This window comes from Crassostrea angulata, chromosome 7 (assembly GCF_025612915.1).
Source record: "Crassostrea angulata isolate pt1a10 chromosome 7, ASM2561291v2, whole genome shotgun sequence".
Classification (NCBI taxonomy): domain Eukaryota; kingdom Metazoa; phylum Mollusca; class Bivalvia; order Ostreida; family Ostreidae; genus Magallana; species Magallana angulata.
Window position 1 is genome coordinate 38,440,584 of NC_069117.1, and position 19,252 is coordinate 38,459,835.

Consider the following 19,252-nt stretch of genomic DNA (forward strand, 5'->3'; position numbering starts at 1 on the left):
ACGAATATAGAGGTGAAAAGGGTGCAATGATTGGTTAATAAAAATAATTCGAAGAAAAGTGATTGGTTTGTGCAATATTATGATACACCAGTTAAAATAATTTCATACCAAATAATCAAAATTGAATGAGATATGAGGTGATGGCAACAGTATAAACAATCAATACATGTATTGTGAAAATGTAAATTTTATGAAATAAACATAACACAAGCACTCTACATATGTAAGATCAAATCATACCAACTTTTCTTGGAATAAAAATAAGGAATTGCACACACAATTACTAAAACTCATAGCATTCGAAATAAATAAATAAAACTTCTTTGTAAAAATACTAAAAAAAACAAAAACAAATCAAAAAAAAAAAAAATTGTCCATGCAAGAAAACGACCCGCCACCGCTCCATCAACGCTCTGACAACTGTTTATAGATCTATATACGTGGATGAAAACAAAATGTTCATGCTCTATAGATTAGAATGAGAAATCTATCAGACAGAAACATATGCAAATGAAGAAATGAGAGACAACATCCACATAACCGGAACTTGCCATTCACGGGAACTTCTCAACTCCCAGACAACAACAAGACGTCTCCATGGCAACGCCTCAGATCACCTGTAACTAGGTCTTGTAAAGAAATGGAATTTTAACCTTCATTCTGTGACTCAGTTTCATGCCATACATTAAACCACAACCTATATTAAAATATTTTCTATTTTATATATTCGAACAAATTTTAATTCTTGTCCTGAGTACAAAACATCGAGCCCATATACATATACAAACATTCACCTTTCATCATACTACCTAATTTGCATCCAAAGCAGTTCCTGGCCAATTAAAATTCCATAAGACAACAATTATTTACGTTTCTCGTACTAAAAGAGCATGCGTAATAAGCTCATAACTTTTATGACCAATAGCTAAACTGAAAAAAACAACAACAACAAATCCATGCCTCATACAAAAAACTTCCAATAGAACAAATTAAACTCCATTTTATTTGACAACATGCGATAAAAAAAATTAAAGAACGTCCAATAAAAATAAAATTTGAAGCATGTTGATAACATCAACATATCCATGAATATCTTACCACTCCTCTAAGATTGCAATCGTTTTTAAGCAACATGTATTTTGTTAGTTGCGTAACAAAGCTTTATATTATTAAAACAAATTACTACCAACAGTATTAATGCAAGAACTATAACATGTATATAGCTAATAATTCTAGATCGAGAAATATTTAAGATTGCCATATATTGTGTTCCGTTTACCAATCATGTGCTACAATGGTATTGGTCTTCTAAACATTACGTAAGAAACACGTATACTACAATGGCATTAGTCTGCTACATCATTCCATGACCTACCTCTGAGGATATAGTCGAAGGCGACCAGCCCCTCCCTCCGCCCGTACCACACCTCCATCTCGTCCACGATCATCATAGCTGTACGGGTAGTCTCCCCCGTATCCCCGTCATTAGCCCGACCCACCAGCACGCGTGCCCCGGGCTTCCTGACGTTGGGTACGACGTTAGTGAAGGAGGAGTGGGCGACCAGGGTGTTGTTAACATACATGTTGAGTCCGAAGTCGGGGTGCCAGGACAGCTCCACGTAGTGCCACGCCTGCCGCTCCAGATTGGGCACAGACACCTCCCACTCCTTGCCGTTCTGATGGACCACCGCGACGGTCTCTCCTCCCTTCTGGTACATCCGGATCCCGTCGTTTCCGGTTGAGAGTATGTACATGTTTTCGGAGTAGTCTTTGAAGTTGAGCCAGGCCGATACTGTCAGTCCATTGGTACATTTCTGTAAGTTTCCCAGGCACTCGTCCGCGTGTCTGCCTACGTCTAGGTATTGGTTGTTGCCGTCCAGGTGTAAGGCGTAGCCTATTACGCCCTGCACAAGCTGGGGGTCACCATACAGCCGCAGAGGCAGGTCCTGGTGGACTAGATCATCTCCTCTCTTGGCTTCCATATCAATTATATAACCCCTTGGTTTACCTACAACCAAAAAATATCAAGATTTCAAAATCCATTGCATATGCTCAAATTTTAAAATAGGCTTAATTTAAATGCATGTGATGAAATTATAAATCACCTCTCTGGATGTAATCGAAGGCGATCAGATAGTCCCTTGGACCGTACCAATATTCCAGCTCGTCATACATGGCGTTACCGTAACTATTTGACGTCATCCCGGTGTTTCCTCGGCCAAGATAGAACTTATTTTCCTGCGAGCTGGCGTAAATGCCCGTATCCACAGATACCGCGCGCTTTCTCGGACTGTCACTGCTATCCACCAAATTGTTATTGATGTACAGCTCCAGGCCTTTTTCCGGATCCCAGGACACCTCCAGGAAATACCAGTTCCCGTAGGACAAAAGTTCCGTGTTAACCGACCACTCGCGGGTTGACGTGGCGGCCGTTACTGTGACACGACTTCCGGTGTTTCTGATGGTGATGCCGTTCTTTCCAGTGGACGCAAAATACATGTTGTCCCTGAAGGTTGTTGGATTGAACCACAATCCTAGGAGGACGCCATGGTTACAGTTGTCTAGGTTACCAAGACACCTGGCCTGGTGCTCGCCAAAGTCCACTACCTGCCTGTTACCATTCAGTTTAATGCCCTGGCCTATTTTTCCGGACACGAGTTTCGGCCCGCCGTAGGTTTCAATCAGCATGTTGGGGTGGAACACCCGGTCTCCGACCATGCTGTCGAAACTGACGTAGTTTTTCGTCGGTTTGCCTGCAATGATTTTTCGTGTACATGTATTTATAAATAGAAGTAAGCAAAGTGTGTGGAATTTCATTTTTAATTAATATTTTAACAATTAATTTCAAGTAAAAACTGTTAATGTTATTTATAATGGTATTGTTTCATGTTCTTAAATGCGTACCAATATTGTTAACACACTACAGGAAGGATAACTCTAATAAAAATCTTAAACCGAGTTAGTCTAACAGAACAGAGTTATCTCGCTTACCTCTCTGTATCAGATCCAAAAACAGCAATGTGTCTCTCTCCCCATACATCATTTCCACATCATCAATAAGACCGTAGGGATATTCTTGCTGATTAGCATAGTTAGCGCGACCAATGTAGAACGTGGGATCGGTGCTTTTTTTCGGTGACTCTATAGAATGCCCCGCTTGCTTAACAGCCAGCCGAAGGTCAATGTAGATAGACAACCCCTTACTCTCGCTCCAGCTTACTTCCACGAACTGCCAGATACCACTTTCTAAACCATACGTCCGGGCTTCCCACTTCCTGTTCCCGGCGTGGACGACGGCGTACAGGTTTTTGCCCACCGAGTAGACGTCAATACCCGGACTGGAAAAGTAGTAGGAATATCTGCGGAGCTCGTCCAGTTTGATCCAGAAGGAAATCAGAAATCCATGGAGGCAGATGTCTGGATTTCCAAGGCAGGAGGTGCTGAAATCCGCCAGATCCACATTTCCCCCGTCCTTGTTGAATTTCAGGGCGTTTCCGATCTTGCCGCTCACGCTTTGGACGTTTCCCAAAACCTCGGACGCCATGTTGTCCACAACTAGTTCTCTTCCAACGATGCTATCCATATCCAGGTAGTATCTGTACATGGGTCCTGTGTTAACACAGAACGAATAAATACCATGATTTTAATGAAATTTTAAAACCTTTTATCCAACAATCGAACTGAGTGAAACCATATACTACATGTATATATAGTAGCACCCAGGAATTTATCTTTGATTTATATATGAGGCTTAACATAAGATTATACAAAGCTGTATGGTATACATAAAAATGATCAGCAATTTCAGGCTATTGTAAAAAAGGTTTGTAGAAAGTTTTACTGGCATTTCAGAATAAGAAAGCATGTTGGCATCGGACAACATCCTTGGTAAGCAGGAAAGGTAAAGCTTATTTTTGTCTTTTAGTGGACTTACCGATCTCCCGGATTTGATACTCGTCCTTGTACTCGGACCAGAACTTCAGGTCATCTACAGTAATGATTCCTAGAGAGTCCATGCCCGTTCTATCGTTACTGCGGCCAATCAGGAACTCGTTGAAACGAGGTTTTCTAGTTATCGCCATCCTGCAAATCAACGTAATGGCGAGACATTAAAAACCTCAATAGAATCGGTAGAATCAACCCTTTCCCAAAGAAAATAAACAGGAAAAATAAAGCAATATATCGCTTAACATGACTTAAAATTAACCTCTGTTCCGGTGTAGTAGACTCGCTGACCAGATCCCCGTTGATGTATAACTTAAGTCCCTTTTTATTGGTCCAGGACACCATCACGTGGTACCACTTATCCTCCAGTGCGTTGTCGTATTTGACGTTCCAGTAGAGTCCGGACTTGGTCCGGAACACGAATTCCAGTTCCCCGAGTTTGTAGGTCATGGCAATCCCGTGGGAGCTGGAGCTGTGTCCCCCGTTGGACATGTACACCCCTTCTGTGTCCCCCACGTCGTTGAATTTCACCCACAGGCCAAGAGTGTACCCTGTATGAGAGTAAAATGTTCTGTATAATAATACTATTTAGAGGAAGTCTGTAAATTTCAATTCTATCATTTATTTTGTAATTGCTGGTGTAGTTCTCAAAAAATTCACAGAATAGCTAAAAATTCAAGGTGGCTCAATTTTTGTATATTTCGTGGGCACCCTCATTTACATGCACGAGTTTGCATATTTTTCGAATCATCTTTATTCAATTCTTATTAAAAAAAATCCACAAAATATGTGCCCTTGACCCTTTAAAGAACAGGGAACTTTTAAAACTTGCATTACTAAAGTATTTATTTAAATTCGTAGCATTACGAGAAAGTTCTTGTGAATTACCGTTATAACATTTTTCCAGATCCCCGAAACATTCGTATCTGTGGCCCGGCCCGGAAACCTGTAGCCACTCCCTCCTACCCCGAATACGGATGGCGTTACCCTCAGGGCCTCTGACACTCTTCGGAAGTCCATTGGATCCATCGATATTGGCATCGAGTCCCGAAGGATTGACAGAAGTTCGTCCAATCAGCATGTTCATAGGAAGATGGTAAAACACGCTAGAGATTTCTGTAAAATAAATTAATTTTTGTAATCATTTCTTGTCACTATAAATTTATTAAAAAGGGTCTTACAATACAGTAAATATTTGGGTTTTTTTCAGTCAATTGATTTTCATTTCATTATACATACACCCTTACATTTTATGAACCCACGCAAATAAACACAAGTAGACAGGCAATATTGCAATGTATACAGACAACATGCACAGAAACATAATTAATTAATTTACCTATTATTTATGAAATCAAAATTGAAATAGATATTTCACCTTGACTATCTTTATTGAAGGATAAGTTATTGTACATTTTTTGTTCGATACAGTAAATACGGTTATGTTGACAATATAAAAAATAATGAACGATAAAATTCATCGCCATACTTCTACTATAATGAATTACGCATCAGACATATTTTACTTGGAATGTTGGCTATTTCATTAGCCCGGACGTTAAATGTAAATCATCCAATGGTCGCATTTCCCCCAGTAAAATATGCAATTATAGAATGCATGTACCTACTTATGCGGTCTTAACACATATTAATTCATGTCACATAGAGATACTAAGGTTTAAAAAAAAAAACCATGTTATAGAAAACTAGAAAACTTAAACTGCTTATATAGCACAGGTAATTGTGCGTGCAAATGAATATGTCTCTTCTTTTCACTGTTTAGCAGGACCATCAAATTTGATGACTTGATGTGTAAATTGATATCTTTCAATGAATTCATCCGTTCATCTTAACATATGCACATTGTTTATCACATACATGCAAACACAATGGTCTCTAATTCTCTTTTGATGGCAAGTCAGCGAAGCATTTTTTTTTGGCAGTATAGGTCTCTTAATCGTCTAAATCGGTCTTTTATTCACTGTGCCAACCTTGAAGTTTTTTTTTTTTTTATCATTTAAACGTTGCATAGGCAGATAGTATATCGGTGTCATGTTTATACCAAAGAACCCTTTAAAAATTACACCCGAGACCTTACATAATTCAATTTTTTATGTTGGTTTTTTTTTTTGGGGGGGGGGGGGGGTGACATAATTGCTTTACCACCTGTTTTTCAAGTTTTCAATCTTCATCCTACAGGATAATAATACTTTATTGCATTTATTAAAAAATACAAGTCGACAATCTTTTTTTTTATTTCCAAACAATGAACTGTGTAGGTAGCAAGGTTTTCTAGGTGCAGCATAAGATTCCGCCAATACCCTACAGGTGATTGCTATCTGACATACTCATAGAACCTGTTAATGGGATCCTTCCTATTCCCTCATTAACATACGAGTAGGAGTAGAGTTACTCAGTGAAAACAAGCTTTCTTCTATCGAAATCAGTTTTTTTTGTTGGGCTATTATTAGATGAAAGGCTGTGGTTCGTCCTATTGAAATGTGGCAGACAGTGTTTTTTGCAGTTATTACCTGAAATAGTCGTTGATCACATTTCTTGTTTAAGAAATGTCGCTTATTTATGCATTTTGAACAATTAGCTTCAACCGTAATGTGCAAGTAATAATGTTATAAGATGTAAATTTTACGAATGAGACTCAGTTTTCATTGCTTATATATTCTTTTATTTGATACTTCGTCTAGCCTTAAGATTCTTCTTTTCCTCTTAAAAAAAAAACTATCACATATGCCATAAAATTAGGGTATACAATGAATTTCATTTTCGTGTTGCTGCCTAGCAACTCGCGAGATTATGTATAATTTCACGCTTTTGTCTGAGACATTTGTCACCGGCGGCGCATAACGTCCTTGGGAGGGGGCCAAGTTCCTCTCAGAGCAACCTCGCTCCCATCTGTCAAAAGTCAGAAGATTATACGAGTGATCCTTTAGCTCCAACGTCTGTGGTTCTCAGATTCTCAAACCTTCTGTTTCAGAGAGAGAGAGAGAGAGAGAGAGAGAGAGAGAGAGAGAGAGAGAGAGAGAGAGAGAGAGAGAGAGAGAGAGAGAGAGAGAGAATCATTAAAGTACATCTCGCCTCTCTATCATGACTTTCTACATTGTTTGCTAGATTTTGTTTTGCGTTTTTAACGATAAAAGTGGAAAGGCAGCAAACGCAAGCCAAATAAAACAATGAACAAAGCACAAATGATTCCTACCATCTTTTTCTCGCCAATCTAATGTTCTGCTATTTACTCTCTTCATTTATAGCTCGAATTTCGTATATAAAAATAATTTACCACTATTTGCTGGTCACATATGTGTGCCTCTACTAATTGTCTTTGATCTTCTCCAGATTTACTCGACTTCGAGAAAATGTCTTTCTTATCAAGATGTACGAAGTCTTCTCAGGAAGACGTTTTGGAAATGATGTCTTTTATTGACGAACCACGACGGAAGGTCTCTGCAGAATCATATTAACCACATCGTAAAAGACCAAAGGGGTCCGAAAGACAAAAAGCAGAACACAAGATGCGCTATCTTTCCTTTGTAGCGGAAGGCAATAAACCATGAAATTAACAAATGGAGAGTTAATATCCTCTGGCAATGTTAATGTATTGCTTTATCATATACTAATTCACTACATTAAATATTTTCATACGGATTATCTTTTCGGGATTTCGAGTTCGCATAATGTTCAAATCAAATGCTCTGAATGTTCAGGATTTGACTTAGGATCGGTAGAGTGAACCTTCCCATGTGTGCAGGTGTAAACTCTTTTTTTAAAAACATAATTAAATATAGAACATTTTAAAAAGCCAAAAAATAGCTTGACCTTAAATTCGGGGACATTTGTATAATCTGCTTCAATCTGAATGAACAATAGTTATATTTTCTTAAACATGGTTAAAGGGCAAATGTCCACTAGGAAAATCGTACACCCACTGCTAAATGGGTGCGTATATTTACATGTGTATCAGATTAAATTATCTAATCCTGTGATTTTATGGAGCAGATTTGCTATTCAATGCACGTGTGTAGGCTAAGCTTCGTCATACATGCATGTTTGTTGTAAGTTTGTACAAATTTTTAAGGGCACCCCTATATATACTGTATATTTTTTTTAATTCCGTGTAAAAATCATTTTAATTTTCCAATTTTATTCTCTATGTCTTTGAACACCCTTAATAATGACATTAACATGTAAAATTTAATGACATTCGACGTTAACATTATCACTAACACTGTTACAGCTATAGGTGCTGCATTTTTATTATAATCAGAAACAGGTTTTTGAGTAGAGTACACATATATAAACAGATGTTTGTGCATGCAATGATGACTAGGTTATGAAATAAAAACCAGTGTCACATATAAAAAAATCATTAACCGTGAAAAATAGAATGTAAAAGAAAATAGTCTACTTTTGCTCTGTGACCTTGCCTGGAATGTTTGATGTTTGGACGGACAAGTAGTACTTGAGATACGACTCTTAATATTACAACAGCCCCTTCAATTTAAGGCCATTAAAAGGTTGAAGCTTACACCTGAACGTTGTAGATATCAGCACAATTATTGGATGAGGAGAGGATTTATATGAACAGTTCAAACCATCTTATCACTGATTTTAACACCTCTGTATTTGTTTGTTTCCAGGTCAAAAATTCACCTTTATGGAATAATGCGACCCGTTAATAATCAGAATGTGTGTTAGGGCGATAAATCAAAGAATTTCAGATTCACATTTACATGTACTTAATAATCAAAACGTACACGTGAATTACGAAATTTATTATCCATTAATACGTTTACAGGTGTCTTTTCAAAAGCATCCTATACTGTTTTGTATACAAGTTTTAAATGAGCTCCTTCAAAATAATTTTTTTAAAATAGGAAATTTTAAATTATGATTCTTTTTGAAAATGATATGCGACATTTTAGTTTTGGCCTTGAAGCACATTTCATCGTCTCGTGTTCTAACCCCTTGACTCATACATGTACCCCTGAATCAGCAGACGATTTGGTAAGTACATTGTAACATAGCTCGACTGATCTAAAGCTCGCTTTGTAAGCTGTCCAAGTAAAACATTACTTCCATCCCAAGGATCAACAGATGCACACCTGAATGAGTAACACTTACTCGCGATGAGGGTTTTTTTTTTGTAATGAAGAACACCCTTTCTTTCTCATCTCTTTATTCGTCATTGCCTCATCATTTGCTATTCCATAAAAATGCGTAACTATTCCTTTGATATTAACGATCCAATTACAGGTTCCTCTTTCCTAATTAGCAACCTCATCATGCTGACATGCTTCAATCAAACAGCAAATGTGTTTATAAGTTGGTGAAAAAGTTATCATAAACAGCTAAAGTATTTAACCACAATTTTAAAATGTTAAGAGGAATATCGAAAGACTGATTTAAACAAATTTAAATATTCTTGCAAAACCCAAGAACTGATTAAATTTTGAGCAAATGGTTCGAAAGAAAACTACTGTACATACTATCAGCTCTGTGGTCGGTTCAAAATATTTTCAGAACCATTAACCAAATGAAGTTAATCTTAATTCACTAGGCCCCCTAAAACACAGTGTGAAGAATTCCTTGTATTCATCTAGTTAGATAACTGACAACGAGCGAAGAGAGGATGCTCACAGATTGTTCCTGAGTAATTAGAACCATACATATAGAAAGGTGCAGAAGACTTTAGCATAATTACATTTCTATGTGGAAAAAACTATTTGTACAAAACTTTCTTAAAGCAAACAAAGTCAATAAATTCCCAGAGTATAGGATATAAACAAATTATTTCCATTTGCGATCGCGACAACGTAAGATGCAGACTTCTTGCAACTAAGCCAGCAAACCCAAACGAAACATCATTTCAAAATATACAAACTCCCAAAATAACATGGAAACTGACAGAAACTTCTGACAAAAATGAAACCGACGCGGGACTGATGTAACATTTCAACTTTTTTTCAAGTGGCAATTGTACATGCAATCTATGCAGATTAACCTGCACCTGTTTCTGCTGTAAACATTTTACACACATTCACACACACCCGAGAACGCAGCTTTTCGACTTTTCCTGCATATTAATCAACATCGTCGTTTAATTCAAGGCCACGTGTTCAGTATATCAAATATTAGATTCTTGTAATATTCCGTCCCGCCTATATTCTTATGTAAACTAATTTTCCGTAATTAGAGAGTTGATGAAGAAATAAAAATAGAACTTTTTATTTCGCAGGCTGATGCATATAACTGTTTGCAATATATGCACGGAATAGTCATCCATATTATGTACAGGAACGGAAAGTATATAAAGGCTTATTTTGTACGGAGTTCCGTAAATGATAAAATATTTTGAGCATAGAGGTATGAATTTGAAGTTTATATAATTATACTCTATGACAAAATGTCTTAAATCAACCAATGAAAACTTCAACAAAAATTAAAATTATGTGAATATATAAAGCTCCCTTTCAATAGAAGATATCGTTTTATATACTACATGTATATGTAATATACCGTATTTCCATTTCTTTGAAATTATTAAGCTAAAAACTTCAATAGAATAGTGAATAGTCAAAGTTGCAAGACAACATCTGCACCTCAGAATTTATGGCTTTAGCTTCAGTAAGTCATTGCCCGGAAGTCATGCCTATTTCCTGTGAATTTCATGACTATTCCATATGAACAGAACATTTCCGTTGCAAATTTTTCGTTACAGTTCATAAAAAAGTGGACACGAAAATCGACAGGCATCTGATAGAATAATAAACAAACATGCTGCAAGATAAGCTACTGGGTACTAAAACTTTTATTATCAAATCATGAACATACTTCTGTAGAAATATATGAATGCACTTAAACTGCCAATAGATAAGAATATTTATACATGCATATCATTTCAATTGAATTGTTCTTTTATTCGTTTTGAAAAGCATACATGAGGAATGATTGCCTGATTTGAAATTATGAGAAATAACCAATATACTAGAGTATCTGCAATAGTAAGTACACGTGATACCCGAATTTTCTCTGACAATGTCCATTCTTTCTATCGATAATGGTAATTCGTAATTACATGACTATATACACCTTGTAAAGATCGACTTCCTACTTGTGTATTTCAATAAAATAATGTCGGGTCTAACAGAAATTTCATATTTTAAATAATCCCCTCTTGAAGTTAGATATGAGAAATTCATTTCACGAAACAGATTCCTTGGAGATATGTCTGCAGATCTTTAGCCTTTTTTGATTGTTCTACTCAGAGAAACTTATACAACTCTTCCTTCACCCTCCATCAAGGAAAAGGAAAACCGACAACTAACACCACTGTTGAGGCCAATAAGGTATAAGCACCTGATAAAAAAACGCGCTCACGAAACATTGTAACATGCAGTTTTCTCAGGCATCTTCTGTAGACTGAGTTCTGTTATGAAGAAAAGCATTTCGCTAGAGTAGCAATGAAACAGGTATAGGAGATAGAGAGAATATGTGAAAACCTAGTGATACATTTGTTAAAATGTCTGAGAAAATTAGCAGTTTCAAAGCGAAATTCTTGGAATGTTTGAATAACTTTAACGTGTAAATAAGTTCTGGCAATAATATGAATACATTACACAGAACATTCGTAGATTCGTGAAGTCAATTTAATTGACAAAGTCAAGCTTCGTCGTGGAGACTGCCTTTTATTTGTTTTTATTTGAATAACATTTATGAAACCACAGGAGTTTGCACCTATTTGCCAAACGCTCGCAAGCACAACAAATAGCTAGGTGATGTACCGATTTCTATTTCTGATCAAATTAAATTTGGCTACAGACATCTTTTTCTTTTTAGAAACTTTTCCATCGTATGTTGCTGTTGACTTTGGAAACTAGATCACCTACATGTATTTTTACTGAGGTTATAAATCATGTCTTTTTTCTCGGTGACATACACAGTGGTCAAGGCTACATGCAAACCAACGAAGTTTTTATCTTTGGTCCCTGCTTTTAATTTAAATACACAGTTTCTGAATACGAATTCTGTCAGCATGTTTGTAATAGGTTAACTTGGGATAAACATCAGATTTTTTCTTTGTCCAATTTCTAAACAGGTCCGGTTTGGTAGTCCAGAATTAGAATGACAGGTACTTCATTACGGTATGTAGCTAGATCAAGTGGACAATTTTAGTCCGTTTGGTATGTAGTGAGCTAATGATAATAATAGAGTCAATGTCAATAATACTATATAGGGTGATCCGGACTTTTAGACATTTTTATGGGTCGTCCATCGCCATAGGTGTGTGGACATGTGAAACAACAACAAAGACCACATACCTACTGGTGCATTGAGCTTGGTCAATAAGGCCTAACGATTGCGTGTTTATGGTTAGTCAGATTAACTCAAGCACCTGTTGACATAAAGTTGCCTGAATAACCTGTTCTCTTACCTTTCCCACATCTGTCGGTCTCGTCGCATTGGCACTGGGGTCCCGCATCAGCACTGATACAGAGGCAGTCCCCACAGGGATTCCTCTGTTCACAGGCCTCGGTAAACCTCCCATCCAGGGAGACTCCGTGAACTAAGCTCCCACGGACGTGCTCACACGAACAATTTCCGTATATGACATTACGTATTTCCACAGCTAAATGCTTTGAGAACATGACCGAGGGCAGGGCAAGGTTTTCCAGGTTCTTCATATAGGACTCGGGCAAACCTCCGAAGAACACATCGCTATTATTCTCCAATTTTCCGAAGTAAAAGTCGGACCCATATGACACATTCTTCGACGATTCCTGGTCCACTGAAAAAGTGGTCTCCATCCTGTTTCTTTGAAGCGTCACTCGATGCCATTTGTTATCATTCAGGTTCTGTCCGACCTGGAATTCCACACTTCCATCGTGACCGTCCACTATGTTTATCCTGAGTCGGGCGGCCCCACCCTCGAGCGACAGCTCAAAGAAATCATAGGAGCCCCCATCGTCCGTGTACATTAAAATTCCCGTACCCTGACTTGTTTTGAACTCAAAACTCAAAGAAGCGTTAATACAGGCGTTCCATTTCGGATACTGGGCATAAGATTCCTTTCCCGAGGGGGCACGAATATACACCCCACTCGCAAAAGTCAACACAAAACACAACACACACAATGTACATAAATAGGAGGCCGACATGGCTCTCTCTCTCCTCGTACGTGCACCTTTCTTGAATGACTCGCAATCCTCTGTTGTCTTACACCGGGGAAATGGTAACCATTTTGACTACGTTGTTGCACTCATCTGCAGTCTGTGCAGTATATACTTTCCACACGCTGTGGGCGATTAATACTGCATGTGTGCGCCAACAGGTAAAAATGTTGATCCGATCGGGAATTCTTCGGTACTCTACACAACACCGGCTTTTGTCGTCTGCCCGATGTCGATCAACTGTGTCAAAATAAGGAAGGTTTAATTTGAATAAACGTATACACACAACACACACAGGTAAAACTATTCCCCGTAAATTTAAAGTTGGCCTTAACTTCGTTTGAGTTAAGAGAGACTATGAAATACAATATGTTTTATCATTTTAAACAAATATTTGAATTTAAAAGTGAATTTATAAAATAACTTTGATGTTCAAATATTATGATTTCTCTACTATAGGTTGAGACTAATGTTACATAATTTGAAGAACTCGAAATTGCATTTCTTTGTCGGGAAGGTTTTGTTCGTAGGCGAGTATTTAAATATCGACAGAATTAAGATGAATGACTTAAATGCTCAGGTTTGACGAAATATTTGTGAATGAAGATTAAAACTAAAAACGTTGCTCTTGATAAATTAACCCGGAGACTACCATGCATAACGTGCGGTTGAATTATATTACGTACGTAGAATTTTTAAAATGAGTCATTTTAATTATAATTAAACAAAGGTTAAAAAAGACGATATTAAATATCTTTAATATATTTATTTGCCATTTAAAGAAGAAAATGAGGAAACTTACATGGCCGATTGTCCCGAATATTCCAGTTACTGGGTGTTTCGATGAAATATATCGCATTCACCTACATGTACAGAAACAAAATGGTGCAATATGAACCACCAAGTACTGATCTCGGTACTAATTCCTGCTAATTGGGCACACGTGGCTCAATGGGAAATAATGGCAATGATCATCAACAGATTCCCCCTACTTTCAATTTAACGATGAGCAAATCTACAGAATATTGATGAAGTGTTTTTAATAATAATTTTTTTTCTTCAAATTTTGAAACACTCTGGATAGCATTTAATTTGATAAATACATAACACGATAACTTACGGATATATCTTGGCAATTGAAGTCTTATGAATATATGTGTTAAGAGATATGCACGATGAAGCCGGTGGTTAAATAGGCCAGGCCAATCTTTATTTACGTTTGTTATTATTACATCATGCGTTTACTAGGTTCGACCGATAGTCGGATAGAATTCGATCAGCGTGGCTAATTAGCATAAATCGTCTGCAAGCTATTTCCCGCTGAGAAAGAGAAAAAAATGAATCAAAGCTAGACTCGGGGTGATTAAACGAAAGAAGAAATTAACAGCAAATATTGTTATCTATCGGGATCTAAAATACATAACAGCGCGCTCAGATGGGAGCAAAAGAACATGGCGACCAGTCTTACCTTGAGCGCATATTGTTTGAATATTAATTAGGTAACACACAGAGAGAATTTGACGCAAGCACCCGCTCTGGAGCGTCTGTAAACAATAAATTCTCAAGTTTGAAAAAATGCCGGTGTTTTTATATTCAAACATGTAAGAATGCGTTTACCACCAAGATTCGAGGGGGAAAACGGAATAGAACGAACTTGAAGACACCAGTTGACGAAGGAGGTGGCATTTCCTGAAGCATTTGCCAAAGTTCTTATCGCTGAAGCTCTAAGCGCGTGGATTCAAGCTCCGTTTTATTAAGTGTTGTGGAATATTTACAGTGAAGTAGTCACCCCGCGATGCATTGTTTTTAGTTCAACACCGCGTCATTAGTTGACCAGTGACCACAGAGAACAATAGCGCGCTTTGTTGAATGGGTCATGCCTAGCATAGTTACATCATGTGCATTTCAGAATCATAAATTCATAAGTGTTTAAGGCAAAATGGTTTAATGTTTAATAATTTAGGAATATCATATTTTGCACTATGTATATACGTATTTTTTTTCCTTCAAATTATTTAGATCACCTCAAAATAAGAAATATTGTACTACCACATGTTTTAATTTTACAATAATTTAAGTTCAAGCCGAGGTAATTACATGTAAAATGATTTATATTTGCTTATAGGATCCTTAAATAAGAAAGATAGTGTATATGCATGCACTTGGTAATTTTACCAATCATTATCTGTTTTTTTTTATTACCAAAAATACATTTTCTTGGTATTCTGTTGGTAAAGCTCATGATCAGTAGATGCTATAAACAGAATTCGTATCAAAACTGGCTCTTATGATTTACTCCTGAGAGAGCGTGTACATATACATGTACACGAACACCCCCCCCCCCTTTCAGCCAATTTATTAATTATTAACGTGTACAATCAGAATACCTGAGTTAACATGGACCAGATGTGAATCATTTCACAGCGGTAAATCACCATCCAGACGCACCAGGATGTACATTTAATGTTGATAGAAATTACCATGAGGAGTTTGATATTTCATTGAATTTTATTGAAAAATTCATTCAAATATTTGCATACAAGTATCATCAAATATGAATGAACATTTAAATGTCTCCCAAACACCTATTATCTTATCTTTCGGAAAATTTTGTCTAAAAATTGAGGCATGATAGATGGATGCCAACTCAACAACGACTTGCTTCAGAGAAATATGATACATTTCCCCTTTTGTTCCGTTGGTCTCATAGAGGATGGCTAATACCTTCTACAATAATTTAATTAATGGATCAAAACAAATAAATGAGTAGGAATCTTGAGACCTAAACTTCGTACACGACAGACTTTTGATTCTTTAGAATCTACATTTTTGTACTGGATACTATGCCATTACTTTTTTCTGGATTAATAATACAGAGAGAGAGAGAGAGAGAGAGAGAGACAGACAGACAGACAGACAGACAGACAGACAGACAGATAGAGAGATATTATCCTTTATTTAAACTCGATTTTAACCTACACGAATATAGCAAATTAACAGCTATAACAAATTCTTATTCAGGTCCCGATACAATTCTTATATAACCTTTAAAAAGTTGTCGTATACCGGTTATAACGAATGATTTTAAAAACCTCGCTGGCAAAATGTTCACGTATTTTAACGTCTTTTATCATTCATAACGAATTTTTTCCACAACATCGAATTACATGAAACTTTAAGATGCCTATCTTAAATATTCAAACGTAAACATCGCCTACACCGGAATTGCTAATATCTACCTCAAAATAATCTTCATTAGGTAATTCTACAAAAAAAAAAAAAAAACAAACCAAAAAAAACGAACAAAGTTTTCGCCCCGTCTTGAATTTGCCACACAACTGTTTTTAAAGTTAGTAATTAGGAATTCGCCCGGTCCTAAATTCGTCCGCAGACAACAGGAGCGAAAGGGGCAAAAATGAAACGGGGCGAATATTACCTTGTATACAGTGTCAGACTGTGGCCAGCTGAGATATCATACACTGAGATATCATACACTGAGATATCATACACTGAGATATCATACACTGAGATATCATACACTGAGATATCATACACACATAAACATGTTGAGGTCTATGAAAATACTGGTATTTTCTTCGCCAATGTGAGCTTAGCGTCACAGAGATAGTTTATACATTAGAAACACTTGAAAATATTTTGCAACTTCATTATCATATTCTCGATGAATTTTTTAAATCCGTATCTTTAGTGAGGAAATGAATCTAGCATAAAAAGGCATTTTGTTTCATTTCAACGAGAACGGGTCTAAAATACTAGGACTTTATATAAACATGATTCAAAGCCATATGCAGTGTGACCTATAAAACAACTATTATGTAACTAGATCTCGTTACGAGTAACGAGTAGGTCTTCCGTCCGATTTTGTTTTCATATGATACGATGAAATATCGATATTCTCTGCCAAATCTGCGATCTTGGTGAATCTAGGTTTTTTGTCTCGAGACCGAAAACGGACGAACAAAAGAGGTTTATGAAAATAAAAGCTAGGGTTTTTTATACATATGTTTCGTGTACACTACTGTTAATCATAGCAGATGAAACACCAAAGATAATCAGTTAAACTTGTGAAAAAAATGAATTGTTTGAACTCTTCTGGTGAGTACCGGAAGTGACGGTTGACAAAAGAAAACCCGTTAAATATATCTTCAATCGATTGTCTATCATTTATAAAAGTTTATGTCTCAATCACTTACAGTGACTAAAATCTCGCTGGTATCAATTTTGTAAAAAAGGCTAAGTACCAAAGATATTTGAAATCTTGCTTGTTTTCAAGTTATCTGTAATATAGTTTACGAGTGTCTTGGCTCCTCATTTAAGGGGCCAGCCCCTTTTTCTTGAGTTCAATCGAAAGTTCTCACGAATACTAACATTTTTTGTTCTTACACCCATCTAAAATTGTTGTTCATTTTTGAGATACAAATGATTGAATATTTTAGGGGCCAGCCCTATAGATCCTTAATGGGGACAGACTTTGGAGTTTTGATTAGTGGAATTGATTAGAATCATCAATGCAAACATTTTCTTTTCTACATTGCCTAACAAAATATGTCTCCTTCTCTAGATATATTGCATCAAAGTTTAAGTACTTTGGCCCCTTAAAATCCCTAATTACGTCATAAATGGGTGTGAAAATGATTTTACCTGATAAATATTGCTACAATCAACAACTTTGCTTCTATATTGCATTACAAAATTTTGATCGTTTTTAAGTTATTTGCAATAGAGTTTACGAGTGTCTTGGCCCCTAATTTAAGGGGCCAGCCCCTTTTTCTTGATTTTGTTGGAAAGAACGTTTAATTAAGGTCTTCCGTTTCCAACGGAAGACCTTATTGTTTTCGTTCGGTTTCTTTTTCCCTATTATTAAGGTCTTCCGTTTCCAACGGAAGACCTTATTGTTTTCGTTCGGTTTCTTTTTCCCTATTATTATTATTATTATTTTTCTTTTTTTTTCTTACAAATTTTGTGCACGCGATTTCTCAGAAACGGCTCGACCGATTTTCATGAAACTTTCAGATATGATAGATAGTGATCTAAACCTTATAGGTTTTTTATGATATTGATGACGTCACTTCCGTTTTTGAAATTTTGACGTTTTAGCGATTTTTAGAGGGGTGGCTTGTTCCTCTAACTCCTCCTAAACTATAAAAGATATTGAGTTCAAACTTTCATGGAATGGTAGACAACAGATTGTAGATTTGCAATTTTATTTTCATTTTGAACTGGATTGAAAGGCGCCGGAGCTCGCCTGGACCCGAAAATTTAGTTTAAAAAAATGTCGTATTTTTTTCTTGTTTTCTTTGTTTATCTCTTTTCTGAAAAATATTTTGTTAAGACATGTAATGTAAGAAAGGTGAATATTTACAGGACCTTTCATTTGATATCAAGAAAAAGGGGCTGGCCCCTCAAATTAGGGGACCAAAGGGCTTTAAAGTCTTTTATCTGTAGCCCTTTACTGAGAATTTTTTTGTGAAATGTTATAGAAGCAAATATGTTTATCTTACAGTAATGTATCCAAGTAATGTAATGATTTTATCATATATTACGTAATTAAGGGTTTTGAAGGGCCAAAAGTCTAAAATTTTGATCACCCATATCTCAGAAAGAAAAAATATTTTGTAATGCAATACAGAAGAGAAGTTGTTTCAAATGATGTTCCTAACAAAATGCAACCTTCAAAATTTCGTTAAACGGCCCCTAAAAGGAGTTAAGGGACCAGCCCCTAAAACCTTCTTTCTCATATATCTCCAAAACGGTAACGATATTTTAAACACTTGTTGAACAAAATTTGTGTAGAATTAAATAACCTTTTATTTGATACCAAGAAAAAGGGGCTGGCCCCTTAAATTAGGGATCCAAAGGCCTCTAAAGTCTTTAATCTGTAGCCCTTTATTGAGAGATATTTTGTGAAATGATGTAGAAGCAAATGTGTATATTTTATAGTTATGTATTCAAGCAACGAAATGATGTTATCATGTGTTACGTAATTAAGGGGCTTTAGGGGCCAAAAGTCTAAAATTTTGATCACACATATCTCAGAAAGGAAAATATTTTGTAATGCAGTACAGACGAAAAGTTGTTCAAAATGATGTTCTCAACAAAATGCA

The 19,252-nt window shown here is 36.4% G+C and overlaps 1 protein-coding gene across 6 annotated transcripts in view; it reads right to left on the bottom strand.

Moving 5' to 3' along the window:
- Positions 1-14,610, bottom strand: part of LOC128193015 (uncharacterized) — a 38,810-nt gene extending 24,200 nt beyond the window's left edge. For 3 of the 6 annotated variants that reach the window (XM_052866176.1, XM_052866173.1, XM_052866171.1), the window contains exons 1-9: positions 14,248-14,383; positions 13,930-13,990; positions 12,392-13,367; positions 4,834-5,061; positions 4,208-4,496; positions 3,935-4,083; positions 2,992-3,609; positions 2,106-2,753; positions 1,376-2,008 (exon numbers count right to left, since the gene is read on the bottom strand). In XM_052866176.1, the coding sequence (XP_052722136.1) occupies positions 1,376-2,008; positions 2,106-2,753; positions 2,992-3,609; positions 3,935-4,083; positions 4,208-4,496; positions 4,834-5,061; positions 12,392-13,115 (3,289 nt within the window). In that variant the 5' untranslated portion in view covers positions 13,116-13,367; positions 13,930-13,990; positions 14,248-14,383. Of the gene's footprint in view, positions 1-1,375; positions 2,009-2,105; positions 2,754-2,991; positions 3,610-3,934; positions 4,084-4,207; positions 4,497-4,833; positions 5,062-12,391; positions 13,368-13,929; positions 13,991-14,247; positions 14,384-14,595 lie in introns of those variants that run through there. The other 3 variants (XM_052866175.1, XM_052866174.1, XM_052866172.1) reach the window with 2 other exon arrangements.
- Positions 14,611-19,252: the final 4,642 nt, after the last annotated feature.